Consider the following 27,260-nt stretch of genomic DNA (forward strand, 5'->3'; position numbering starts at 1 on the left):
GCTATAAGCTGGGCTTCCCAGTGGAGGAACAACGCTCGCAGTCCCAGACTGCATTCAGAGAGCCCTTCCATCGGGCACGCCTGGGCCACAGAGGGCTGTTACTGTGGGGTGATTTCAGATGCAGGTTTGTGTTTCAAGCTGAACCCATCTGGAATTTGTCATTTAAATGAGGCAGAGTGTGCAATCAGTGGCCCCATGGATATAGCTCATGCAAGAGGCTGGGTGCTGGCCCACCTTAGGCAGGCAGGCGTGTTCTCCTCCCCTCATTCAGCGCTGCCTAGGCTGAGCGCTTGCAGCAGAACACAGGCTCTGAGAGCACGATCTATTGCTCTGTGAGCTATTATCTGAGGAAGCAGTGCCCTGCTCTGAGCGCCCTGCTGCCACCGCCCTTTAGTCGCCACTGGCGTGACAGTTCACACTCTCTCTGGGTAACCCAGCTTCCAGCCAGGTGGCTCTTTGAGAGTCAAACATCTAACCAGAGTCCCAACTCAAGGACCGTCTGTCATCTGGAATGGGACTGAAGAGACAAGCAGGCTCCCTTGTCTGTTCTCCTGTTCTCAATCTAACACGGACCTGGACATTGAAACAGATTTTAAAAGTTGATGTTCTGAAAAAAGCCAGACACGGAAGACTCTATATACACAATGGGTGATTATATACAGTTCCTGCACAGGAATTCTCCGTGGAAGGAGAGGGAGGGAGAGACCTCTCTCAGGAGGGAAGAGGCGAGAAGCAGAGGGGCCTGAGATGGTTTCTGGGCTGTGTCTCCATTGGAATGCTGGTTACACAGGTTTGGTCATCTTGTGAAAACTCAGTGAGCTGCCTGTCTGTGATCTCCATATTTCTCTGAACGAATGGTGTACTCCAATTTTAAAAGTTAATTTAAACTGAAAGGAAAACAAAAAAGGCTCTGTTCCCTATCTTCAGCCCCATAATCCAGTGTCATCTCTCGAATCCTGCTCAAACTGTCTTCCCGTCAGAGCCCCCAGATTCCAACCTGTCCTCCAGGAGAACCTCTACTGAGCTGCTACTTCTGAAAGCCATGGGAGTTCTTCTCTCGGTACATGGAGCAGAAAGAACACTGAGGACCATGACCTCGATGGCACAGAGATGCGGAGGAAGAGCCCAAGGCACCCTCACTGGACCAGCTGTGCCCGAGCAGCTCATCTATTTCGCCTAAAGTGAATTTCTAAAACATCAGGTGCTTCTAGTATGATACACTGGTACAAGTTTACTTCACTTGACTCCTCTCATGGTTTCATTGTGTAACCTCTGCTGTCTTTTGTTGAATGCCATCTGACTTAGCATTAGTCAAAGACTATGCTTGGAAGACTTAACTCTAAAGTGCATCAAGTATTGTTTGTTTGCTAAAATGCAGAATGTGACTGGGGTCACTGCTGCTGCTGCTGAGTCGCTTCAGTCGTGTCCGACTCTGGGCGACCCCGTAGACGGCAGCCCACCAGGCTCCCCCGTCCCTGGGATTCTCCAGGCAAGAACACTGGAGTGGGTTGCCATTTCCTTCTCCAATGCATGAAAGTGAAAAGTGAAAGGGAAGTCGCTCAGTCGTGTCCAACTCTTAGTGACCCCATGGACTGCAGCCTACCAGGCTCCTCCGTCCACGGGATTTTCCAGGCAAGAGTACTGGAGTGGGGTGCCATTGCCTTCTCCGGGGTCACTAAGAACTACTAACTCAAAGTATTCATTAATGTCATTCAAATTTAATGTTAAATGGCAAAAATATCACTGTTAGGTTCCTAAGATGGGTTTATAGCGTAAATGATCAACACGAGTTCTTTATTTATTGTAGGTTTATAGATTAAAAAAACAAAATAATTCAGCCTTATCTATTGAGCCCTATCTGCTGTGTAAACCTCTTTCTGTGAATAATCAACTCCCTTTTTGGACATCACTATTTCTTTTAAAAAGTAATGTATTACTTAGGGTCCCAAGAGTCAAAGTAAACTACTGAAACGAGTGTGAGACGGTTGACCCCATCTGGTGAGAACCTAGAAAGAGAATTTTGAAAAGACGACAACAGGGGTTGGAAGTGATGGATGAGGAAGCTGTGGAGCTGAGGAAGCTGGGTGACCCAGAGTGAAAGGAAGGGCTGGTTATAGATGTAGACTGACTGAGTTATGCTTCTGAAACCCAAAGCAGCAACTACAGAGAGATCTTTAAAAAAGGCATAACCCACAAAGACAAAGGAAACAGAAAGAGGCTGGCAGCGACAAGCCTCAGCAGCTGGAGAGCAGAGGTGTGAGCGCCCTGCGCGAGCACAGAAGAGCAACACAGGCTGAGACCATGCAGGAGTCGGGGCGGCGGCTGGACTCGTATTGCTTGGGATCCCCGAGAGGCTCGGGCACTGGTGGCCCTAGATACTAACACAAGTGAGGGTAAGAGTGGGCTCTAAGATCAGGAGCACTAGCTGGAAGTCTAACAAGCAGCTACTGAGATCTCCATGCTAGCCCCCACCCATAGCCGGTACACGCCCCCTGCCCCATCCAGAGGTTTAGTGTCTCGACAAGGAGAGCCAAGTGTCCACGCGGAAGTGCTGTGCACAGTGAGGGGGACAGGCGGGGGGCAGCACACTGCGAACAGGGGCTTCAGCGAAGGACCACGCGGTCAGCTCCTCAGCCCCACTCAGCTCGCACCGTGGGCGGCCACACCGGGACCCTCTGGAGAGCGAACCGGAGGAGCCCTCTCTGGGGACTCTACTGGCCTCAAAGAGCAGCTCTAAAGACCCGGCACTGGAGACCTCCTGAGGCAAAGGAGTGCTGTGGGCGCCATCCAGAGAAGGGAAGGCCACAGCCTAGGCTCCCCCAGCTCTGAGTGCGCCCTCCAAAGCGTGAGCACACAGCTGTCACCAAACACCTGCCCGTGGTGTCCACTACGAAAGGCGGAAGGAACACAAGCCAAGCTGGAGGACATCGGTGCATAGCTGCGGAGAGAACACGGGGAAGCTGTCACCACGGGCTCAGAGGCAGAAGGCTAGTGTGCCTGTGAAATAAGAACAGAGAGCCTCGAGGAAAGAACATGTGGAGAACAAATGAGCTCCTGGAAATCGAAAGTGGCAGAATGAGTGAAAAACAACAGCAGGGTTAGAAGTTGAGGAAACATACCTAAAAGAAGAAAAAAATAAAAATAAAAGGAAAATAAATAAAAAACTAAGAAATTCAGAGGACACAGTCTTTGAACTAAAAAGAAAATACACAAACAGAAAAATAAAAAAACAACCCAGAATAAATCAAAGAAATATGATACATTTCTGAGAATTAAAGGGCATGTATTTCTAGTTTGAAAGGAGTCCTGAGCACCCAACACAGGGTGTTTCAGAGCTGGAGAGGCCCTGAACACCCAGGAGAGGGGGCAAAGGAGTGGCACCGGCTTCTCCATAGCAGCCCTGGGTGCTGGGAGGATGCAGCAACGCTTCAGAGTTCTGAGGGAAGTCACGTCCTCCTGAGAATTCTCTACCGAGCCTAGCTCTCAGCCAAATATGAAGTAAAATGCTTGCAGACCAGGAAAAAGCTCAAAAAACACTTCCTTAGCACTGATTTTTGCAGAAACCTCTGGAGGATTTGCTCTGCCAAAATAAACTAAGGAGGAGTGAGACACGGGGTCAGGAACAGGGAGCCCAAAGAGAGTGCGTGGAAGGCTTGCATGGACAGGGAGGGTGGGTCCTGAGATGGGCTGTGTGGGAGGCGGGTCACCACCGGGAAAGAAGTGGGCAGGGCATCCTGGGAGAGAGTGCTCGGGAGGATGGACCTGATGGGCAGCCTGCTGTGGCTCAAGAGGGGGTTGACCCAACGGGGGGAGCACCTGGAGGTCCATGAGCGTCAATACACAGAAAGCTAAGCAGGGGAGGTCCCAGATGGCCTAATGGTTAGGATTCTGGGTTTTCACTGCCATGGTCTGGGTTCAGTCCCTGGTGGAGGAACTGAGATCCCACGGGGAGCAAGGCATGGCCAAAACAAAGACAAACCAAGCAAGGAGCAATTAAAACAACCCTGGAAAAAACAAAAGTTGGGCAGGAGAGGAGCAGCACGCGTGCTCTTCTCAGGGGGGTTAGCCGTCGTTTACATGGGGACTGGTGGGTGGGCAGTGCTACGAGACGGCTAATTTGTCTTCCACAGTGGAAGCCCCAAACCTGAACATCCATAAGGAGCAAAATGATGTGTGATTCTAAGAGATGTGGGCATTGCATATCAAAAGAATCGGCTAACAGAATTGAAAGTGGTTGCTTCCGTGAGCAGGACATGTGGAGAGGAAGGGTGGACAGCGGCTTTGCTTCCCAGCGGCTTCCCTTCAGACCACAGGCATCGATGCCGAGTAAGGAGAAAATACATTTAGCATGAGAGCCAAAAGACCTCAGGTGATGAGGGGACAGAAACAGGCGACTGTCCTACAGACTGGCTGGGACACGTGTGGAGGACTGGCAAAATGACCTACCTTGGCTGCGTTTCTGGCTTTGAGGTCCCTCACGAGCTCCCCCTGAGCAGCGATGCTGTGGAACAGCTCCAGGGGGGACCCACAGCCCTGCTCGTCATTGGACATGTCTGCCATCTTCTGGGAAGATGTTCACAGCTGGTTGGGGTGCTGGCAGATTTGCTCAGTGGTCCAGACAAGACTGTGGGCAGAGAAGAGGGACAGAAAGAGATGAACAAACCACGGCAGCTGTTTTCCCTTTACTGTTACCTGGTTCTTCTTTCCAAAAAGGCTGGAGATGAGTTGTGATAAAGGGCATAGATGATATAACATTAATAAAAATATAAACAGAAATATGGAGCCAGGAAACAGGAGAAAAGAGGAAGAACAAATGTTAATGGTGGGGTTGAAAAGAACTGCTGATTTATAGGCTTAGGGAGGGCAAACAAAGACCCCTCCCAACCAAGGGCAAGTGAGCATGTGCTGACGCGTCCGTGTGCCTCAACCAGCGTCCAGGACACGGGAAGGACTCGTGTTTGCTCAGGGAGCAGATACCAGAGTGCTTTAGCAAACCTAGGTCCACCATGGCTAGAAACACTTGGTAAACTGCCATTACTCTTTATCTTAATTGCTCTAGGGGATGAATTCCTAGGCCTTTGCAGTCATAACCCACATGTTACTGAACAAACAGCTTCCTTTGCTGGCCAGCTGTCCTGTTCTCAGGAGAAGGGGAGCCTGGGGAGGAGGCAGGGCCTTATCTCTTCTGGTTTGCAAGTGAGGCAAGAACCACGTACAGCCTGTTCACTCCACAGGCTGCCTTAATTAACTGCAAACCTTTGAAGAAGATGTCCTTGGGCCTCCTATTAGTCATTATTTATTGCTAACCCTGGAAAAGGTGGGCCAAGGTCAGGCTACCTGAGGTCGCCTTGGGGCTGAGGCTGGCCAGGATCAGCCCCTCTGGGGTCGGTTACTTCCCTTTTCTGAGTGTCAGCTTCCTCATCTATAAAGCAGAACCCACTTACCTCAAGGGCTGTTATGAGAAAAAGGAGGAAAAAGTGACATGGTGGCATTTTACAGACTGTAAAGCAAGGAACAAGCCCACTGCAAGTGTTACATGTCAGGACTCCAGAGATCGGCTGAGCCCCAGCCCCATATGAAACCTGCTGATATGCCTTGAACAAGGAGGATGCCAGTGACAACAAGGCTATGCCAGAGCAGCTAACTTCCAGAACTGAAGTCCTGTGTCTGGTGTTCTTCTAGTGAGAAGTGAAGTTGAAAGTCACTCAGTTGTGTCCAACTCTTTGTGACACCATGGACTATACAGTCCATGGAATTTTCCAAGCCAGAATACTGCAGTGGGTAGCCTTAATATTGCAGTGGGTAGCCTTTCCCTTCTCCAGGGGATCTTCCCAACCCAGGGATTGAACCCAGGTCTCCTGCATTGCAGGCAGATTCTTTAGCAGCTGAGCCACCAGGGAAGCCCTTGCAAGCACCTTACATAACACTGATAATCAATTCACTGATGCCTACAGCAATCCTATGGGACAGATTTGTTGTCTCTGTCGTGCAGACCAGTAAACTGAGGCTAAAATACTTGCTCAAGACCACACAGTTAAGTAGGCAGTCGAGATGGGACACAAACTCAGGCAGTTTGACCCTAGAGCCCACACTCTGTAACATTACCCTATGTATTTACCTGTCATGAGCCTCAGTCTCTCAGCTGTGAAATGGGAGCACAATAATGACACTGACTTGCAGTCACGGATTAAGTGGGATAACTCGGTAAGTAAACAGCCTAGCACAGCATCAGCCGCAGAGCAGAGGTTTAATGAAGGATGATTTTGTTTCTTAACTCACTAGAAATTTCTTTCTAGGAGCTCTATGAACAAAACACACGAATTTGAGGGGATAATTTATTTTACTTATCCATTTGTTCAGTTCAGTTCAGTTGCTCAGTCATGTTCGACTCTTTGCATTTGTTAAGTATCTGTTTAAAAATATGTAATATTTAAACCAATCTTTAAAGTCAATGAAACCATAATATTGAAACCAGGGTGGGAGAGCAGCCAGTTTCTTTCCTTTCCTTTCTGAGAATTGCCTCAATTCCCGGAAAGGGAGGCCTGTAAGAAAGAGAAAGAATGTGGACAAGCGCTGGAGAGGAGAAACTCTCAGGCCCATATCAAAGAGCAATCAAAGTGACTTCAAGGCACAAATGATCAAACATCATGTCCAGATGCTTTACACGGGATCCCCAATTCTCCCAAGCTGCAAACCTGGGTGGCACAGAATCTGCTCTGCATTAGCGACCGGAGGCAGATGGCTCAGGCAAGTGAGAACCACCCTCTGAGGCTCCACGCCAGAGCAGCTGAGCCAGGATCTGATGCCAAAGGCCCCTCGACCGTGTCGTGCTCCCTCAAATTCTACTGCTCCCCCTGCCTGGCGTGTTTCCCGCCCTCCTCTGCCCGCTGTCTCACTAATTCAAACCTTGGCTCCTCTTTGCAGCTTTCCTGGCCCCTGAGCCTGCAGGGCCAAGTTGGCTGCTCTGTCCTTGGCGATCCCTGGGACTCGTTAGTGAGGCTGTGAGAGCACTCACGCTGCATGTAGTGATTTATGAAAACCCACCCACAGAGAACGCAAGCCCTGGGTTTTAGTCTTTCACGTGCTTCAAGTACCTGGCACAGAGTAGCTTATAAAACAGACTGACGATTTATGAGTACAGGTTACTGACTAAATCTCATAAATCAACTAGTTCAATTTCCCCCTCTGGTTTATATCCTCTTATAATATCTCTGCAAGCACTTATTCCAGTTTAAGGTAGATTCCCCCAATCTGGGCTTCAGAAGGCCTCTTAAAATGTCCTGCCAGTGCACACAGCCTTAGTTTTACCCTACGTCTGGTTTGCTCAATCATTGTGAACACCTGCCCACTATCCTGGTCATTCTTTTTAGAATTCCCTTTGGTTTCCCCCTGTCCTTCCAAATATGTGGTGTTCTGCATGAAAGGACACAAGCGAGCAGGACCAAAATCAAGTATAGATTAAAATTACCCTACTAAAGTCCTAGCGAAAGTGCCAGGTAGAATGACTCAGTGAGCCCCGGACGGCCAATCTCCCCCTGCCATGGAGCAGACAACTGCAGAGGATCAGCTAGATGAACTGAGCCTGAATTTAGGATCCCTGTTGTAGGGAAACACGTGTACCTTAAATATCAGAATCCCATTTAAGTGAGAAAGCAGACTGAGGAAACAGCAGGTGCATTCTCCCTGCTGTCAGGATCTCGAGGCATACACTCACTGCATGGAATCAGCCACACTATAAATCTCATGTGTATATGATGCAACTTCCTGAATGAGTACAGAACTTCAGGAGTGATCGGAGACAAAGAGAATGGAACTACCATTGCCCTCATTTCAGGCATCCATCCATTTAGCCCACTTATGGGCATATATTCTCGGTTTCCCTTCCCATCTAGTCAACTTTCTCCTTCATTTCTTTGTTAAATAACTTTTAGAATTTAACTTAACTTTAGAGGGTTTTAACCCAGAGTTCAGAACCTCTGAAACAAAGTGAACAGTCTGCCTACACACAGACATGTGGTTCCAAGTAGAATAACCAGGTTTTGCTACTTTCTCAAAGGGGCCCAAGACGCCCAAAGGCTAAGGACCATTGTCCTCAGTGTTTACCATGTAAACTGCAAACAGGGCTCTAAGTCTTTGTTAAGGGAAAGTGCCTTATCTATTTCACATATACTACAATCTAAAGCAAAGGAGCGTCTGCCTGCAATGCGGGAGATCCGGGTTCGATTCCTGGGTCGGGAAGATCCCCTGGAGAAGGAAATGGCACCCCACTCCAGCACTCTTGCCTGGAAAATACCATGGATGGAGGAGCCTGATATGCTACAGTCCGTGGGGTTGCAAAGAGTCGGACACGACTGAGCGACTTCACTTTCACTTTTCAAAGCAAAGGAATGACGCTATCATTTGTGAGGTAATCTATGACCTCCTCTAGAAAAAGGGCTCGGAGAAGGCAATGGCACCCCACTCCAGTCCTCTTGCCTGGAAAATCCCATGGATGGACGAGCCTGGAAGGCTGCAGTCTATCGGGTCGCTGAGGGTCGGACACGACTGAGTGACTTCACTTTCACTTTTCACTTTCATGCATTGCAGAAGAAAATGGCAACCCACTCCAGTGTTCTTGCCTGGAGAATCCCAGGGACGGGGGAGCCTGGTGGGCTGCCGTCTATGGGGTCGCACAGAGTTGGACACGACTGAAGCGACGTAGCAGCAGCAGCAGAAAAAGGGCTGGGAGTGAGCAGAGAAGAACTGCCTACTCCACAGCAGAGTAGGACAGTTTAGGGGAAAACGAAAAGCATTGTATAAACAAACTCTTGCTCTCTCTTTTTAAGGAAGTTGAACCTTGAGCTCATTTTGAAAGGTTCCACTGTTCCTGAGGAGCACAAGAGGCCCTGAAGAAACCGGGGACAGTTTTGGGATGAGGAATGGAAAGAGGAATTACAGAACTACAACATGACAATCCCTTGGGCCACTCTGAAGTCATTTCACAGATTAGATGGGAATACACTGATTCTGCAGTTTGTGGGGAGGGTGGCATCATGCACGACAGCCAGCCCTGGAGCAGCTGAGAAGAGCAGGGGGCTTCTGGGTGCCTGGAATATTACCAAGGTGGGGTATCACCCACCACACCCTGGCACCTGAGTGTGGATGACAATGGCCTTGGACTGTCAGGTTTCCAGAGGACAAGAAAATGATTTCTTTCCAGCAATGAGTCCTTTAACGCTTCAAACCTTGGAACAGGTGGAACTCCCCTGTCTTTTAAATACTAAGAGGAAAGCTTACTTTCCCCTCTAAATGATAAGATGGACATTATCTTAAAAGACAAAGAGGACATTAATCTACATTAAGCAAGGCATAAGCTACTTAGGAGTTCAAGGCGAGATACTTTTGATGGATATGGACTACTTAAAGAGACCTCATCAGTGAGAAACAGGACAGCCAACATCAAAGTGCTGAAAGTCAAACTATGACTCCAAATAGGCAGTGGCTCATCCAGGATCTCTATTCCTTACAGAAGTTGTGAGTCACCAGGGCTTTGGGTCAATAGATGAAATGAAACGCACAACTCTGTGGTCCTAAGACTACTCCCCATCCCCGAAGCCAGGGTTTCCAACACTCTGAGAAAAAGCTGGCAACAATACTCAATAAACTCTAAGCCTAGCAAAAGATGGCAATACGTACCCGGTGGCAGGAGTCACTGCAGAGATGGCCACTGGTCACGCCCGGGAGCTGAGACTGCCCAGTGCAGCTCCAGCTCTTAAATAGTCTTGCCCTCTTTCTTTCAGTTTCCTTTTCAAAAAAGACTCTTTTCTCTCTCCCTTTTTGGCTTCCTTTTGGCCCCACCCTCTAACACTTGCATGTAGGAGTTTCTTATAAACGACCCAGTTTCTCAGAAATACTTTAACCCCATGATCAACCTCTTGGAGGGCGGGGGAACTCTCTTGAGAACCAAGGTGTTACCTGGTCATTGCATCAGCCACCCTACAGCCCAGTCTGGCCTTCCCATAACCTCCTCGCCCTGTTTCTGTTCCCCGTTCTTGGCATCAGTGTGAAGAACTGTGTCTGTTATGCAGTGGCAGCAGGGGAAGGCGGGGCGGAAAAGCAGATGGCAAATTCCTCGCTGCCGCCGCTGCTCACAGAGGCGACGCAGTGCATTGGAAAGACCGTTGAGTTCTGGGATGAGACCTGGGTTTTCAATCCCAGTTTGGGCGTTTCCTTGTTACAAGACCTCGGGCAAATCACATCACCTCTCTGCTTCACCCTCCGTTTCTTCACTTGTGAAATGGGCAAAAAAGCAGCCTCCTAACTTCACCGTTGGAGGAGGGCAGGGCAACCCACTTCAGTATCCTTGCCTGGAGAATCCCATGGACAAAGGAGCCTGGTGGGCTACAGTCCGTGGGGGTCGCAAAGTGTCGGACACGACTGAAGTGACTAAACATACAACTTCACCAAGGAGGCGACTAGGTGCGATACCGGAGGCAAAGCCCGTCACACGGCCGACACTTGTTAAAAGTGGGGGCCTCATCCTTTAGGGAAACGAAACAGGAGGGAGATGATGAAGGTCCGGTGCTGGCGCGAGTGCATGACAGGGCAGGGTCGGCGGCGTTGAGGGAAAAGGAGGCGAGGGGCCAGAAGCCGGAGAGCAGAGAGCCGGGCTCTGAAAATACATCAGGGCTTGGCGTGCAAGCGGCTCCTGGAGGGCCAGATCATTGGGCTCCGCCCCGGCCTCCCCCCGCTTCTTTCCTCCCCTCACTTACCGGCCCAGCCGGGCCCGTCAGCGTTGCCGGCTCAGCCACGGGTGGCCTCCTAGGCGTCCGTGGAAACGCCTTCCGGCTGGAACAACTTCCGGCTAGGCTGCGCCCTTATTGGCCGTTCGCGCGGGGGGGGGGGGTGCCGAACGGAGGCCGCCGCTGATTGGCTGGCGGTTCCAGCACCGGCGGAACGCTACTGGGTTTCAGGGCGCAGGCCGGACGACCCTCCAGAGGACCGAGAGCTTCCGGTGCGTGTGGTGAGCGGCGGGCCGGGGGCGGGAGGGGACTGCGATCTGACGGTGGCCCGAGCGCTGCCCGCCCCTTCGCGTGTATCTGTCTCCCTGTGTCTCCGGTTCCTTCCGAGCGCGCAGTGCCCTGGACGGTCCTCACTGCTCCCTCCTGACGATCCTCACCTCTCGCTCTGGATAGCCCGGCCAACTCCTATTCATTCTTCAAAACCCATCCCTGGTCGTATCTTGTTAGTGGCCTTCATCAGTCTTAGCCTCCGGTGCAGGATCTGAGTTTTGTGTTTCATCTCAGTCCATAAGACCTAACATAAGACTCGGCACAGAGTAGGTAATCAGGAAATATTTGTTGAATGACAACATCCTATTCCTTTTATGTTCTCTGTGTCCCCCCTCCCACCGGGTTGTATTTCACAAATATTTCTAGATGCTGGTGATTTAAACAGTGAACAAAACACAGAAAGCCCTATGTTTTGATGGAACTGACATGTTGATGACTGTCCATGGCACTCTCCCCCCCTTTTGTAGCCTTATTTTTCCAAAGACCTGACCTTTTCTTCTGGCTGTTCTTCTTGGTTTAATGGCTCCTTCATTAACATAAAAAAACCAAACCAAAACAAAAAAACTTCCTTTCCCCCTTCTTTGCCTTAGACACAAAAAAGCCAGCAAACAGTTTTCTCTAGAGTTTATTTTGTTCTCCGTTTTTGCCTCTTTTACTTGACTCATCCTTGCCTTCTTCTCTCCCACCCCATTTTGATCAGTTTTGTTGGTTCCATCTTCCGTGTTTATCACCTCTGCTTTCTTGCCTTAAGATGATCGTTTTATGCCTGAGGCCTGCCCTGGCCTCCTAATTGCAGTGAAACTGCAATCCCAAGCCAACCATCGCTCCTCCTTTTCTTTTCTATCCTGCCTTTCTCCTTAGGATTTCTCACCTCCGGACATGCTCTGTTTCACTTGGTTCTGGTCTATCTGTCTGCACTGGCATCTGGGCATGGTGAGCTGGGGCTTGGCTAGTAGCGCCTGTGCTGTTGGTATTTGTTGAAGGACGGAATGAAATGTAAGCAGATAGGAAGCCCTAACATCCATGTGCGGAGAAGGCAATGGCACCCCACTCCAGTACTTTTGCCTAGAAAACCCCATGGATGGAGAAGCCTGGTAGGCTGCAGTCCCTGGGGTTGCTAGGAGTCTGACACGACTGAGCGACTTCACTTTCACTTTTCACTTTCATGCAATGGAGAAGGAAATGGCAACCCACTCTAGTGTTCTTGCCTGGAGAATCCCAGGGACAGAGGAGCCTGGTGGGCTGCCATCTATGGGGTTGCACAGAGTCGGACATGACTAAAGTGACGCAGCAGCAACATCCATGTGCCTGCATTCATTCAGTCCTTGCTGCCTCGCCTAGTAGGAAGTGGGCCTCATAGGAGGTGGGCCTCATAGGAGGTGGGCCTCATGGCCTCTACTCTCTCATCTGTTCCCACAGACCTCATCTTTAGTTCTGGCCACCTGCCTCTCCGTTGACTGGACAGCTTGGTGGGTAGGAGTCCATCCTAAAGGCTGAGAAAGGGTGCCTTTGCAGTGGGAACCTGCTGGGTTTCCTTTGGCGGGATGGCATGGGATACTGTGGTGAGTTGAGCTGTGCATAGGAATTGAGACAGATGAGATGTCTGATTAGGTTGTAGGACCGGACTGAGTCATTAAGGTAATGCCAAAGCTTTCGCAGTACAACTGTCCCATTAGTTTATAATTCAGTTCAGTTCAGTCGCTCAGTCTTGTCCGACTCTTTGCGACCCCATGAATCGCAGCACGCCAGGCCTCCCTGTCCATCACCAACTCCCGGAGTTCATTCAGACTCACGTCCATCGAGTCAGTGATGCCATCCAGCCATCTCATCCTCTGTCATCCCCTTCTCCTCCTGCCCCCAACCCCTCCCAGCATCAGAGTCTTTTCCAATGAGTCAGCTCTTCGCATGAAGTGGCCAAAGTACTGGAGTTTCAGCTTTAGCATCATTCCTTCCAAAGAAATCCCAGGGCTGATCTCCTTCAGAATGGACTGGTTGGATCTCCTTGCAGTCCAAGGGACTCTCAAGAGTCTTCTCCAACACCACAGTTCAAAAGCATCAATTCTTCGGCACTCAGCTTTCTTCACAGTCCAACTCTCACATCCATACACGACCATTGGAAAAACCATAGCCTTGACTAGACGAACCTTTGTTGGCAAAGTAATGTCTCTGCTTTTCAATATGCTACCTAGGTTGGTGATAACTTTTCTTCCAAGGAGTAAGCGTCTTTTAATTTCATGGCTGTGGTCACCATCTGCAATGATTTTGGAGCCCCCAAAAATAAAGTCTGACACTGTTTCCCCTGTTTCCTCATCTATTTCCCATGAAGTGATGGGACCGGATGCCATGATCTTCGTTTTCTGAATGTTGAGTCCGTTGTATTATATTAGCTCCATTTGAGATGGGCTGGCTCAGGTTTGAAGTTTTATTTAGACAGTGGCTCTGTGTGTAGGTGTTACCTGCCTGGATTGGGCTGCAGATGAAGTTGGATTATTGGAGGAGGCAGACCACAGAACAGTTTTTGGATGATGATGTAACTTGTTTGGCAGTGGAGCCCTTTAGGCAAACTGTACCCGTTACGGGAAAGGTGGGAATGGTTGATTCCAGGGGACATGAAACCCACCGTCCAGGGGAGAACGTGAGTGATAGATAGGCTGTCTGGAATGGTGTAACCGAGGCCCCCCAGGGAATCTTCCGGTCTCACCTGTCCCCACATGTGGGAAGAGGAGCTCAGGATGGTATGTTAAGGTAGGACACTCGGGCTTTCTCAGAAGTTGCCTGCTGCCGGAGCTTTGGACGCTGCTCCACCGCGCCCTCTGCTGTGCTGGACGTGCACAGCACCCTTGTTTTCCTCTTGACTCTGCTTGGTGTTAACTGCCCAGCATTGAATTCCAGGAGGTGCTTCTTTGTAGAAATTCCTTGGCTTCAATTGATCGTGTGTGATGGTTCAGAATTACAAGAAGAGTTTTTAAGAAAGGGGAAGTAGATTGTTGTGTGAGTCTGTGTGTTTGGAGTGAAACAGGAGGATTTGGATTGCACCCTGGGAATAGGGGGGGCCGATGCCAACATCCGCTGGATCATTGAAAAAGCAAAAGAGTTCCAGAAAAACATCTATTTCTGCTTTATTGACTATGCCAAAAAGCCTTTGACTGTGTGGGTCACAATAAACTGCGGAAAATTCTGAAAGAGATGGGAATACCAGACCACCTGACCTGCCTGTTGAGAAACCTATATGCAGGTCAGGAAGCAACACTTAGAACTGGACATGGAACAATAGACTGGTTCCAAATAGGAAAAGGAGTACGTCAAGGCTGTATATTGTCACCCTGCTTATTTAACTTCTATGCAGAGTACATCATGAGAAATGCTGGGCTGGAAGAAGCACAAGCTGGAATCAAGATTGCTGGGAGAAATATCAATAACTTCAGATATGCAGATGACACCACCCTTATGGCAGAAAGTGAAGAGCAACTAAAAAGGCTCTTAATGAAAGTGAAAGTGGAGAGTGAAAAAGTTGGCTTAAAGCTCAACATTCAGAAAACGAAGATCATGGCATCTGGTCCCATCACTTCATGGGAAATAGATGGGGAAACAGTGGAAACAGTGTCAGACTTTATTTTTCTGGGCTCCAAAATCACTGCAGATGGTGACTGCAGCCATGGAATTAAAAGACGCTTACTCCTTAGAAGAAAAGTTATGACCAACCTAGGTAGCATATTGAAAAGCGAGACATTACTTTGCCAACAAAGGTCCGTCTAGTCAAGGCTATGGTTTTTCCAGTGGTCATGTATGGATGTGAGAGTTGGACTGTGAAGAAAGCTGAGTGCCGAAGAATTGATGCTTTTGAACTGTGGTGTTGGAGAAGACTCTTGAGAGTCCCTTGGACTGCAAGGAGAAACAACCAGTCCATCCTAAAGGAGATCAGTCCTGGGTGTTCATTGGACAGACTGATGCTGAAGCTGAAACTCCAGTACTTTGGCCACGTCATGCAAAGAGTTGACTCATTGGAAAAGATTCTGATGCTGGGAGGGATTGAGGGCAGGAGGAGAAGGGGACAACAGAGGATGAGATGGCTGGATGGTATCACCGACTCGATGGACGTGAGTTTGAGTGAACTCTGGGAGTTGGTGATGGACAGGGAGGCCTGGCGTGCTGCGATTCATGGGGTCGCAAAGAGTTGGACACGACTGAGTGACTGAACTGACTGACTGAACTGATGCCTCGAGTACCTCGGCCCTGTGCTGGAGGTCTGTCTGTCTACACTGGCTTGTAGTTGAGACGGGATGTCAGGTGAAGAGCATTCTAGGCGGAGAGAATAGAAGGAAGGCCTGGAGCGCAGGGGGAGGACACAGGTGAGGAGGGCATGCTCTTGCCACGTGGCGGGTCCTTGCCAGGGTCCAGCCCCGGCTGATCCAGGGTATTCGAAGTGGGGATGGCGTCGGCGAGGGTCAGGATACAATAGCTTCAATTAGATATTAATTAAAGATGTAAAGAGTAATAGAATGAGGATAGCTCAGTAGGAAAATTCAGTGGAGAAAAGAGGCTGAGTAGCTTGGTTTACGCGGGAGACCAATAAAACTTCAAGACAAGAAGCTTGCACCACTTATGTAGGCCGCAGGCATCCTTCCGTTCTCCCGAAGGAGAGGAGACACTGAGGCCTCCCCGGTCGGATCTTAGAAGCCCAGGCACAATTAGTAAGCATGGCGGGTTCCGCGCTCCAGATGGAGACTCAGCCAGAGTGAGAGAGAGCGCGACATGAGGAGACCAGTATTTCGAGAAACTGATCCCAATTCTTTATTTTCCGTGGTCTACTTTTATACACTGAGATGTTATGCAAAAGTCACGTGGGGTCAGCAGTCCTGACTTTTATCAAAGTCAGGTGCTTCATACAAATGTATACAGAGGTCTTAGGGGTGTTACATCATCTTCTGGCCAGGGGGCCTGCTGACAATTTACGACCCTCTCCTTGTGACAGCGGTCAGTCAACCAGGACACTTATTTCTCCAGGGGTGATTTTTCTTAAAACAGACGCCACCCAAATAAAGTTACATTCCTATAGGGTTGAGGGTGTAGTGGGTTTTAGTTAAGGACAGAATTTACTTAGCCTAAGGTCTAACGTGATTAATATCAAAGGTTAATACTTATTTCTTCTGTATATTCATTAATGTGTGTAAGGGCAGGGGATGTGGAGACTTAGCAACAAACATGGGCTCAACAAATGAAAAACCCTTCACCAATACAATTTCTAATCAGCCCATTATACTTACACTAATAGCTTTCTAACTTTTCTAAGGAACCTGTTTTTAGAAGGTTTAAAGCATCTCGTGCCTCTCACGGTTGGGAGGCTGTGAGCAATCACATGTGGCCGGACAAGCCTGTCAGGCAGGCTAGAGAACCTTCAGAGGAGTTTGTAGGTTAAAACACTCTTGTCACGCCCAGGAGTTTTTATTAACTGGAGCTCTAGGTTAACTCCTTCTCCGAAAGAGGTGGTGGGGGACAGCCCCCCGTAAAGTCAGAGGTGTAGGTGGGAGCACAAAGTAGTAAAGCAGGCAGGCTCTGGTCATGGGGGTAGATGCTCGAGGATTTCCAGGGGGACTCCTGAGGCTCGATCCCGCCTTTGCGTATGTCGAGCCTCCTTCCTTATGACCTTTGCCACAGGCGGAGTGCCTCACTCTGGCCCCCAACAGGTCCTGGTGGTCCTTCTGTTCCAGCATGTTCAGAATTAGCTTCGTTCGCGTTGCCGAGCGCTTGCTCTTCTCGTTTGTTACCGGTAAGCGCGCTGCACCCTCTGTATACCTGTCTCTGCACACGTGTGCTAGTGTTTGTGCAGGATCGAGTTCTAACGTGGGGTTGTTGCAGTAAAAACTATCTGTTTAAATTTGTGGGTCCTCCTGGATGGACCTTTCAAAAGGCCTCCTTAAAACCATGAGTCTTTCTGTTCAGGCATCCTGTGTCCATTGAGTCAAGTCCTCCTTTATGTCTTTCAGTAAATTTAGTTTTCTTTGTGTAGGTCTTGCTATTTTTGTTATTGTTGTTGTTAGATTTATTCCCAGATATTCCATAGTCTTCATTTTAAAAACTGGTATCTTCTAGCTGATTATACTTGGTGCATAGACGAGGTCTCACTTTTTTTCTGGCTGCGCTGGGTCTTGACTGTGGCACCCGGGTCTCTGTTGCAGAGTGCAGGCTTCTCTGTGGGGCGGGTCTCTCTATTTTCAGCAAGTGGCCGTAGTTGCCATGTGGCATGTGGAATCTTAGTTCCCCGACCAGGGATTGAACCTATGTCCCCTGCATTGGGAGGCAGATTCTTAACCACTGGACCACCAGGGAAGTCCCAAGCCCTCATTTAAAAAAAAAAAATTAAATTTATTTATTTTTAATTGAAGGATAATTGCTCTGCAACGTTGTGTTGGTTTCTGCCAAACAGCAGCACGAATCAGCTGTGGGTGTACCTGTGTCCCTCCCTCTTGCCATTGAGAAGGCAATGGCACCCCACTCCAGTACTCTTGCCTGGAAAATCCCATGGACGGAGAAGCCTGGTAGGCTGCAGTCCATGGGATCGCGAAGAGTTGGACATGACTGAGTGACTTCACTTTCACTTCTCACTTTCCTGCACTGGGGAACGAAATGGCAACCCACTCCAGTGTTCTTGCCTGGAGAATCCCAGGGACGGGGGAGCCTCGTGGGCTGCCGTCTATGGGGTCGCACAGAGTCGGACACGACTGAAGCGACTTAGCAGCAGCAGCATCACTTTCACGGGTATTTCAGTCTTAGATTTTTTCGGTGGCACATTGGCTTTTAACTGCATGTGGTAGGAAGCGTTCTGCCACACACATCCTCTGACACTTGACTTTGTTTGGCCTTAGGGAAGTTTGCCCTTGAAGGACAACGTGAAACTGTGTCTTTAATGGCTTCGTTGGTGGCCTACGAGGATTCGGACTCAGAGGCTGAGACCGAGCCTGCAGGCGGTTTCCATCCTGCTGGCCAGATGGAAGACTCTTGGACTGTGCTCAGACCTCCGGGGCAGGATTTTGGATCCAGGGGCCTGGATGCGACAGGCAGGTGGGCGCCGTCCCTGGTGTGCGGCTCTCGTGACGACCCCGCCACGTGTCGTCTCCCGCTGGCTCGGCTCTGGAGCCAGGACCCGGGGTCCTGCCCCAGCCAGAGACTGCGATGGCCCAGGCCGGAGCCCGAGGCCGCCCTCCCCGCCAGCCCGCCGGCTCGCCCCTCCTTGTGGACCAGCCAGGCCCCTGCGGGCCACGTGCCCCTGGCAGCGGCCCGATCGAAGCAGGTGAGAGTCTGCTGGGAACCTTCCAGCTCCCCCGAGCCATCTCTCGATGCCCATACGGGGTCTGAAGGCCCAGGGAAAGGCAGCAGCTCCCTGCAGAGGAAGCGGCGTGAGGACTGTGTTGTACCTTATACCCCGAAGAGACTAAGGCCGCTGCAGGCACTAAGCACAGAATCAGACAGCGGTAAGGACACGGAGGCCCAGGGTCCCCTTGCCGGCCGTGTTCCGGCCCCGCTCTGTGTGGCCCCCGAAGTGTCTGAGTTTATCCAGCCGTATCTGGACAGTCAGTATAAGGAAACCAAGATTCCCAAGACGGTGCTCTTCCACCTGCGGGGCCACCGGGGCCCCGTCAACAGCGTCCAGTGGTGTCCGGTGTCTGCCAGGAGCCACATGCTTCTGTCGACGTCTATGGATAAAACCTTCAAGGTGAGGCCTTGAGTGAAGCGGCTCTTGGGAATGAGCCACTGGGATGTTTTGTTTTCCCAACGGCGAGGTCGGCCCAGTTGCAGGCCGGATGTTTCTTTCTAGGAATTCCTGGGATTCTCTTTGTTGCCCTCGGGAGAGGGCTCTCGGTTGCCCACTTGGATGGCTGGTCTGTTCTACCCCCTGCAGCCCCTCCAAGGCTGCTTTGCCCAGGCCACCGGTGGTAACTAGTGCAGACCCCACGTGGGTCACCCCCATGGGGGCCACCAAGGACGCCCAGACCGTCTCCCGCCCTGGGAGGGGGAGATCGCTGAATGAGAAGGGAGGAAAGCAGACCCAGATTCCGGGGACTCTGGGCCATCCTCGGTGACCCCCGCTGAGTGCAGAGTGGCGGTAGCTCTGTTCCCGGTGCTGTGCTGGGTGCAGGGGATGGGAAGGCCCCTGAACTCGACCCTGGCTTCCTGGCCGGTACATGGAGGTAGGGGCTGCGGAGAAGCGGAGAGGTGCTCACAAGCCTGGGTCGGGGCTGTGAGCTTGGAGCCCCAGAGGGTCCCACTGCTGCAGGTGCCTGGAGGTGGGGGCAGCCGCTCAGCAGGGAGGGCTTGGCGAATGCTTCCAGGAGGGAGTGGGTGGGCTTTCGGGTGGGCCTTCAGGTGGGTCGGGCGGAAGACGTTCTTGGCTCTAAACAGGGGAGGCTGTGAGGGGCCTGCAGGGGGTGGGGGGAGGCCCTGGGAAAGAAGGCAGCGTCACACCAGGGAGGGCCTCGGGTGCCCTACTGGGGAGTTCTGGTTTACACAGAAACTTTTTGGGTTGTTATTTATTTATTTTAAAAGCTCCGTTAAAAAAAAAAAAAGCTCCTGGGCTCCTCTGGTGGCACAGTGGTAAAGAACCCTCCAGCCAATGCAGGAGACGGGGGTTCAATCCCTGATCTGGGAGGATCCCAGATGCCAGCTGGCAGCTAAGCCCGTGGGCCACAGTTACTGAGCCTGCGCTCTGCCATGAGAGAAGCCTCTGCAGTGAGAAGCCCACAACTAGAGAGAGCCCACGCACAGCAGCGAAGGCCCAGCACGGCCAAAGATACATGAGTAAGTAAATAAAGTTATATACACGGGAAGCTCCTGAAGCAAGGCAGACTTACGGTTGCGGCGCCCAGGCTCACAGGTGGGTAGTGTGGCAGCTGTGTCCCACCCTCCAGGAGCTGCCCCTGGCCCCCGGACTGTCCTCTGTCTGTCCCCGCCCCCAGGGGCACCTCGGAGAGCTTTACTTTTAATTGGCGCTTTCAAAGGTGAAGGTCTGTTTAATGGACCTGCACACCCCTGCACCTCCTCACTCTCTTCAGCGCCTAGCAAAGCACAGCATATGTGCGTGCATGCTAAGTCACTTAAGTCGTGTCTGTCTCTTTGCCACCCCATGGACTGTAGCCCGCCAGGCTCCTCTGTCCATGGGATTCCCCAGGCGAGAATACTGGAGTGGGTTGCCAGTTGCTTCTCCAAGGGATCTTCCCAACCCAGGGATTGAGCCCATATCTCTCTACCTCCTGCATTGGCAGGCGGGTTCTTCACCACTAGGGCCACCTGGGAAGCGAAGCCCAAGTGCACTACATCAGTTCAGTTTAGTTCAGTCACTCAGTCGTGTCCGACTCTTTGCGACCCCATGGACTGCAGCATGCCAGGCTTCCTTGTCCATCACCAACTCCTGGAGCTTGCTCAAACCTGTGTCCATCGAGTCAGTGATGCCGTCCAACCATCTCATCCTCTGTTATCCCCTTCTCCTCCTACCCTCAGTCTTTCCCAGCATCAGGGCCTTTTCCAATGAGTCAGTTCTTTGCATCAGGTGGCCAAAGTATTGGAGTTTCAGGTTCAGCATCAGTCCTTCCAGTGAATATTCAGGACTGATCTCCTTGCAGTCCAAGGGACTCTCAAGAGTCTTCTCCAACACCACAGTTCAAAAGCATCAATTCTTTGGCGCTCAGCTTTCTTCACAGTCTAACTCTCACATCCATACATGACTACAGGAAAAACCATAGCTGTGACTGGGTGGACCTTTGTCGGCAAAGTAATGTCTTAGTACATAGTAGGTGCCAAATACACGCGATCCGAACAAAAGCTACCTGGGGAGAAGGTGGCTTTGGAGTTGTGGGTCACGGTTGCGGAGGAGCTGGTCAGCGGCCTGGCCACCCAGTTCAAGTTCCAGAGTCTCTTCTGTGGGGGCCTGATTGTGCTCAGTACCTGGGCCATGAGACCACGTGAGAACTCCCTTCCAAAGCCCCTGGCACAGGGCAGGAGCCCCATAGGCGCTCACTAGTCATGGGCTCCCCACCCCCAAAATTGTCCTCACGGCTATGGAGCCCTCCTACCCAGAACATTGTATCTGCAAGGTTGGTTTCGAGCTTTTCGCATAGGAGGCATTTTCATAAGCTGAGACAGGAAGTCCGAGTGCAGTGAGGTCTTGGCTAGGAGCTCCATCAGGAGTATCACTTTAGGTGGTGTGTTTGAGTCCTGAAACGACGTGTCCGTTTTCACATCTGCGAGGCTGATGGAGTTCTGTGGGGACAGTGTCGGGTCCTGTCTGCAGTCTGGAGCCCTGGGGTTGCACACACATCTCTTGTGCTTTCTCCGAGAGGTTGGGGCCCTGTGCTTGACTCAGGAGGTCCTGGCGTTCCTGGTGTGCACTGGACACCCCCCACCCCCCACCGCAAGGCCAGGGGCTTCTCTGGCCTCCCTCCAGGGGGCCTGCAGCTCTAGGGGGCTGTGGGGGCCTGTTGCTTTGGTCAGGAGCCCCCCCGGAGGGTTCTTGGTGGGCCGTGTCCCTGGTGGGCTGGCCCCTGGAGTTACTTAGAATGATCTGGGCTCGGTGGAGGACTGATTCATTTGAAAAAACCCTGACGCTGGGAAAGATTGAAGGCGGGAGAAGGGGACGACAGAGGATGAGATGGTTGGATGACCTCACTGGCTCAATGGACATGAGTTTGAGTAAGCTCTGGGAGTTGGTGATGGACAGGGAGGCCTGGTGTGCTGCCGTCCATGGGGTCTCAAAGCATCAGACACAACTGACTGAACTGAACTGAACTGGGCCTGGTACTGGCTCCATACCAACAGCTTCATGATCTCGGGCAACGCACTTGACCTCTCTGAGCCTCTTTCCTCTTGACAAGTTCCTGAGACCTATGACTGAGGCTTCTGTCTAAAGCTCCCAGTTTAATGCTGGGCACGTGGTGCGGTGTTTCGTGGAGGGTGGCATGGGTCCAGGTGGGCCGCCTGAAGGGCGTGGGCAGCCCCTTTCTGGGACCCTGAAGGGAGGGACCAGACTAGCAGATGTTGGCAGCGCAGGCTCGAGTGGGCAGGCTTCCTGGGGGTCTCAGAAGGCAGGCAGAGCTGGGTGGAGGGCTGTGGTGGAGGTAGGTGCGTCCTGGTGGGTGTCTGCCTCCCGTTTGCCCTCGGGGTCATGTCTCCTGGCCTGGGGCCCTGCGGAGACTGGTCTGCACTTGGCCTCGGTGGCGTGCTCCATGGCTTCTGCCCTGGTCTCTTTTGCCCAGGAAGTTTAGATTTCCTAAGGCCATCCCACGAGTTTTGGAACGGAGGGCGTCTGAGTGAAGCCGTTGACTTGGGCCGTGGTTCTGTCGCGTAGTGGGTGTCAGTGGGGTAGATGAGGGCGCCCTGCGCCGGGCGTGGGAGAGGCCGGATGGAGGGGAGCTGGGAGCCACCAGCCGGCAGTGACACCGCATGACCACACGGGGGCGCAGTTGGTCCACCTTGGGAGGCTGCTCAGGCGCAGGGACTGTGTTCCTGGAAAACCCACCTGCTGGGGGCAGCTCTCCGAGACCCCCTCCCTGGCTGCCAGGCTGCCTGTCAGTCCCGTCCCGGGGAGGGTGGTGTGTGCTGCAGGCAATGACATAGTCTCAGGCCACTTGCTGGCGGCCAGGAGCCCCGTCCACTGCGCCGTCCATCTCTTACGGCGGGGTGGCAACAGAGGTGGCCCGGGGGCAGAGACACGGGGGTCCATGTCTCCTGACCTTCGTACTGTGGTATCTTGAAAATCAGGGCGTTTATAAGCGTTAGAGGCCAAGGGTCCAGGGTCCTCTCTGCTTTATGACATCGGGCAGTTTTCAGTGGCGGAGTCAAATGGCAAATGGACGTTAAGCAACTGTTCCGTGTGGAGACGATGTGGCAGGGCTGGAGGAGCCATGATGGAAGGTGGGTGGGGAGCAACTGGGGGCTGGGGGCCCTCCTGGCTGAGACCTTGGTCATGCTGGGCCCCCAGGGGTGTGTGTGTGGCAGCAGGCAGTCCTGGCAGGATGGTGTTATTTTCCCTCCCTGGTGTCAGCAGGTGGGCAGCGTGGAGGTCCTTGTGGTCTGGTATGAGATCAAGGGGCGCATGGGAGGTGTGTGGGTGTGGAGTCTGGAGTGGGGCAGGGGTGCAGGTGGGGCTTCGGGGTGGAGAGCAGATGGTGGGTGAGCAGGGAAGGAGCTCGAAGAGGTGGACTGCTCGAAGCAGTCCCTGCCCTGTGCTCCCTTTTGAGGGTGCCTCCCCCACTTTTGCTTTGGCTGTGTCTCGCAGCATGCCAGATCTTAGGTCCCTGGCCAGGACCTAATTCATGCCCCCCCGGCAGTGGAAGCCCAGAGTCTTAACCATTGGCCACCAGGGAAGTCTCCCCCCCACCCACCTTTTTTGGTTAAAGTTTGCCAGAGTGCCTTCTTGTCCCCAACCTGGTCAGGAGGGCTGGGTCACAGGACTTGGATTCTGACTGTCCCCCTGCTGCCGACTGGCTGTGTGATCTCACCTTCTCTGAGCCTCAAGCTCTGTATGTAAAGTGGACCCAAGGATGCATAACCTGTTGGGTTTTTGTGAAAAAATAAGTGATGTTGGCTCTGAATGACCTGGTGTGACTCCCGGCTCTTGGCGGGCGCTTGCTGGGTGCTCACTCTTGCCCTCTCCGGGAATGCTCTCCCTTCCTCACCATGCCATGGTATCTCATGCCAGCGACCCGGCCGTGGAACTGTGCCTGCTACACCTTGTGGATTTTTAAGCTTCTTGAGCAGGGGAACTGTGTGGAATCTGTTTTTAGTTTCTGCATAGCACCTGGCACTAGGTTTTGTACCTGTTAAGTGATCAAAAAAGATTGAAAACGTCTTTTGGGTTTTCCTTTCAGCCTTTGGGGAGAGGAGTTGTCTTTAAAGTGCACACATGCTCTTTGCCACTAGGGGGCACAGTAAGACAGGGTGAGTCGCTCTCCCAAGCTTCTAGAACGTGGAAGAATCCTTGATTCAAGGTAACATTTACTGAAATACGGTTTATTTTCTGATCAGGAGGAAAAACACAACACAATCCATCTGATTAATCTAAAGAACGTGGAGTGCCAGTTCCTTCATCTCCTTAAAAACGTAGCCTCAGAATTCATAAATTTCAATTGGGCACATTACAGCGGAAAGATACTCATTTTAATATGTTCTAAATGTTCTGTGAGCTGTAAAATATACTTGTATTAGTTTTGAAAAATTTACAGCTAGAGAAATTGAGTAAAACAAAACAGTGACTCATAACTCCGACGGATGCTCTGTTTTCTCTCCTGCCCGCCCTCCGGCCCCTCCCCGCGCCTCTGTTCTCCGTGGTGGTGGTCCCAGCACGAATACCCTCCTGTGCACTCAGTTCATTTCCCTGTGCCCTCGTTTGGCTCAACAAGCTTGAATACCCACTGCATGTTAAGGTAGAATTCAGACTTTGAGGCCCTTTTTTGAAGGGAAAAGTACAAACGTGTTGTGTTTTTGACCAAACTTGGGCAGCCCCGATTGGCAGCCCCCCTGGCAGAGCCCTCTGCCAGACACTGGGAAGACCCCCAGAGGCATCCGGGTGTGTTTCTTGCTGCCTGGGACCGACTTTGAAATGCAGAAAGCAGGAAGGGGGAAGGCGAAAGCAGAGATCCCTGACAGCCCTCTCCCCAGCCAGCAGCTCGTTAGCACAGGGCCCTCCCTGGTTGGGGCCAGCATGTCCCTGGTGTTTACTGCTTACGGCATTGGGCTGGTGCCCAGAGCACACGTCTCAGTGGTTTGGAGTCTGCGCCGCCCCCACCCCCCCACCCCACGCCCCGTCTTTTGCGCCGGAGCATTTTTATGCCTCGTTAAAAACTTTCCCCAAACATGTTTTTCTGACCGTCTTCAGGTTCCGAACTTTGTTTGCTCACTTCCGTGTTGCGTGCTGCCATTTCCTGCCTTTGTTTTCCATATCGAGCTGCACTGAGCACGGCCCTGCGGCAGCGCGGGCTTTTCTGCTGCCTTCATGCAGCAAAGGTGGGCTTTGCCCCGCACCCAGTCTGCAGCTACAGCCCTGTAGGTGTTGCTGAGTAGACCCCGGTTAGGTGGGCCAGCCTCTGTCTGTGCCTTTGTTACAGGAGACTCCTGGGTTCCTGATCCCCACGCTGCCTGGTAGCTGTCTGACTTGGGGGAAAATCACCTAGCCTCTCTGATCCCCTGTTTTTCTCACTGGTAAAATGGGGATAATGGCTACCTGTTAGGGTTGTTGCTGTTGGAACAGGGGTGAGGAGATACGGCCCAGTGCCTAGCAGTGGGCAGGGCTGAAGACAGGCTCCCGAATTCCCTGCCCCCGGATCTGTTCATTAAAAAGCAACCGGAGGAGCGACGAGTCACCCCCAGTCCTCCGACTGGGTGCAGCTCTCGTTCTTGTGAATCTTTTCCCAGTCTGTCTATCGATAATGTATTTTTCAAGAGTTTCGATGTTACTGTTCCCGAGGTAGATACTTTTAAAATTTAAAAAGCTTTTGAGATTGTCTGTACCCAGCCACTCAGCCGCTCCCTTTTCATGCACTGCGCACTTGGAAGTTCCTCCTGGAGGGCTGGCTCCCTGTCTCCGAACTGCTGGCATCCGAGTGTCTCGTGGGTGAGAACAGGCCCAGCTGCGTCTGCCAGTCCGCGGAGTGTTTTTGTGTCTGAGCCTCTGACAGGGCGGTGGGTGGGGGGCAGTGTCATCGTGCCCGAGGGAACCCAGGAGGGTGAGGGCCGGGCGGGCGTGCCCGCAAGGTGGGCCACAGACCCCTGCCTGTGGCACAGATGAGAGGGAGGGGAGAGCCGACCATCCCGGGGTGCCCACCCCCCAACCAGGCACAGCCCTAGAGCCTCCAGCTCGTGTTCACAGCAGGTGTATGGGGCCAGCGCTGCTCTTCCTCCCATTTGACGGGTGAGGAAGTCGAGGCCCAGAGGTTAAGGGGTTTGTCCACACTCACACAGCTGGCTGTCAGGCTCCAGAACCCGAGTTCACAGAGCCAGAGAGCCTGCTCTGCTGCTCTGCCCCTGAGAATAAAGGACGGAAAAGCAGACCCCGTCTCCTGGGTGGTCCCCCAGCACTGTCCAGCCTCAGAGCCTTATGGTTCCTGTAAAAGGGGCACGAGGAGATGATGTGATTTCCACGGGGGCTTGGATTTGCATTTTTATGTATTACAGGACCCCGCTGATTTATCATTGTTAGCGTATCTGATTATATTAAGGTGTCTTAGATGTGCTTTGTAGAAAGTAATATATCTCAGATACAAAGACAAGGAATTTATGGATTCAAGTGCCAGAGTGATGGTTTTTATTTCAGTTTTAGAAGAATTATTCTTGATGGATTTTACAAAATGAGATTGAGAAATGATTTGATGTGTAGAGTGAGGAGTCTCGGGGCATTATGTAGATGATTGGCAATTTATTCCGAGCACGAGGCCAATCTATTGGAAACGAGAGCCGCACAGCTGGGGAGGAGGGCTGGGCTGTGGCGGTGGGCGTCTGGTATTCGGGGGCTGAACGGTTAACAGCGCATCCCCGGTAATTAGGTGAAGGTGAGGAGAGAATGGGTGGTGTGTGGGTGCCTGTGTGTGTGTGCGTGCGCACTTGTGCACGCAGAGATCATCTCTTTCATCTGCACTTGACGGAAGCCCAGAGAGGGGAACACACTTGCCCGGGGGCACACAGCGGGGTCAGGTGTAGGAAGCGTTCAGCCACCTCCCTCTCTGCACCCTGTGTCTGTGGCTCTCTGTTCCTACCCTTGGAGTGTTCTCCTTCCAGGGAGAGTTCACCACCATCTCAGTGATAACAGGGCGGAGAGCGAGGGCTTCAGGCTGGTTGGGCCAGCAGGGCTGCCGAGCCTCCAGGAAGAGCTGTGATTCCGGGCTGGAACCCTCTCCTCGTGGGAAGTGAAGTTTTGACACTCCTCTCCCCCATATGAAAGCTGCGGCGTTTCTGGGGCCAACAAATGAGACATTTCCCACTTCTCCTGTGCTTGCCAGAAGGGCCTTGTAAGCTTGTGCCTGCCTCACAGGAAAAAACCCTGGGTTGAAAGAGGAATAAGAAAGAAAATTGTGGCAGAGCCCAAGCTGTGCTTTCTGCTCTTGGAGAACTTCATTCGGTTTAGACTTAAACAGCTCAGTGTCCCTGGTGCCGATGCTGACAGGGAGAAAACAGCTGTGTGTGAAGGTGCAGCCTCTGTCCTTGGGGAACCAGCCTCATCCAGGCCCA

General features: G+C 51.9%; 2 protein-coding genes across 5 annotated transcripts in view; one reads left to right on the forward strand and one right to left on the reverse strand.

The window, feature by feature from the left end:
• WARS1 (tryptophanyl-tRNA synthetase 1) overlaps positions 1-10,877 on the reverse strand; it is a 28,763-nt gene extending 17,886 nt beyond the window's left edge. The window contains exons 1-2 of one of the 2 annotated variants that reach the window (XM_055556680.1): positions 10,752-10,877; positions 4,447-4,624 (exon numbers count right to left, since the gene is read on the reverse strand). In XM_055556680.1, coding sequence (XP_055412655.1) covers positions 4,447-4,560 — 114 coding nt within the window. In that variant the 5' untranslated portion in view covers positions 4,561-4,624; positions 10,752-10,877. Of the gene's footprint in view, positions 1-4,446; positions 4,625-9,675; positions 10,626-10,751 lie in introns of those variants that run through there. The other variant, XM_055556679.1, reaches the window with a different exon arrangement.
• Positions 10,878-10,884: 7 nt separating this feature from the next.
• The window catches only part of WDR25 (WD repeat domain 25), a 147,360-nt gene continuing 130,984 nt past the window's right edge, over positions 10,885-27,260 (forward strand). For all 3 annotated transcript variants that reach the window (XM_055556676.1, XM_055556677.1, XM_055556678.1), the window contains exons 1-2: positions 10,885-10,993; positions 17,915-18,762. In XM_055556676.1, coding sequence (XP_055412651.1) covers positions 17,956-18,762 — 807 coding nt within the window. In that variant the 5' untranslated portion in view covers positions 10,885-10,993; positions 17,915-17,955. The remainder of the gene's footprint in view (positions 10,994-17,914; positions 18,763-27,260) is intronic.

Source organism: Bubalus kerabau, chromosome 19 (genome assembly GCF_029407905.1).
Source record: "Bubalus kerabau isolate K-KA32 ecotype Philippines breed swamp buffalo chromosome 19, PCC_UOA_SB_1v2, whole genome shotgun sequence".
In the NCBI taxonomy this organism is placed as follows: domain Eukaryota; kingdom Metazoa; phylum Chordata; class Mammalia; order Artiodactyla; family Bovidae; genus Bubalus; species Bubalus kerabau.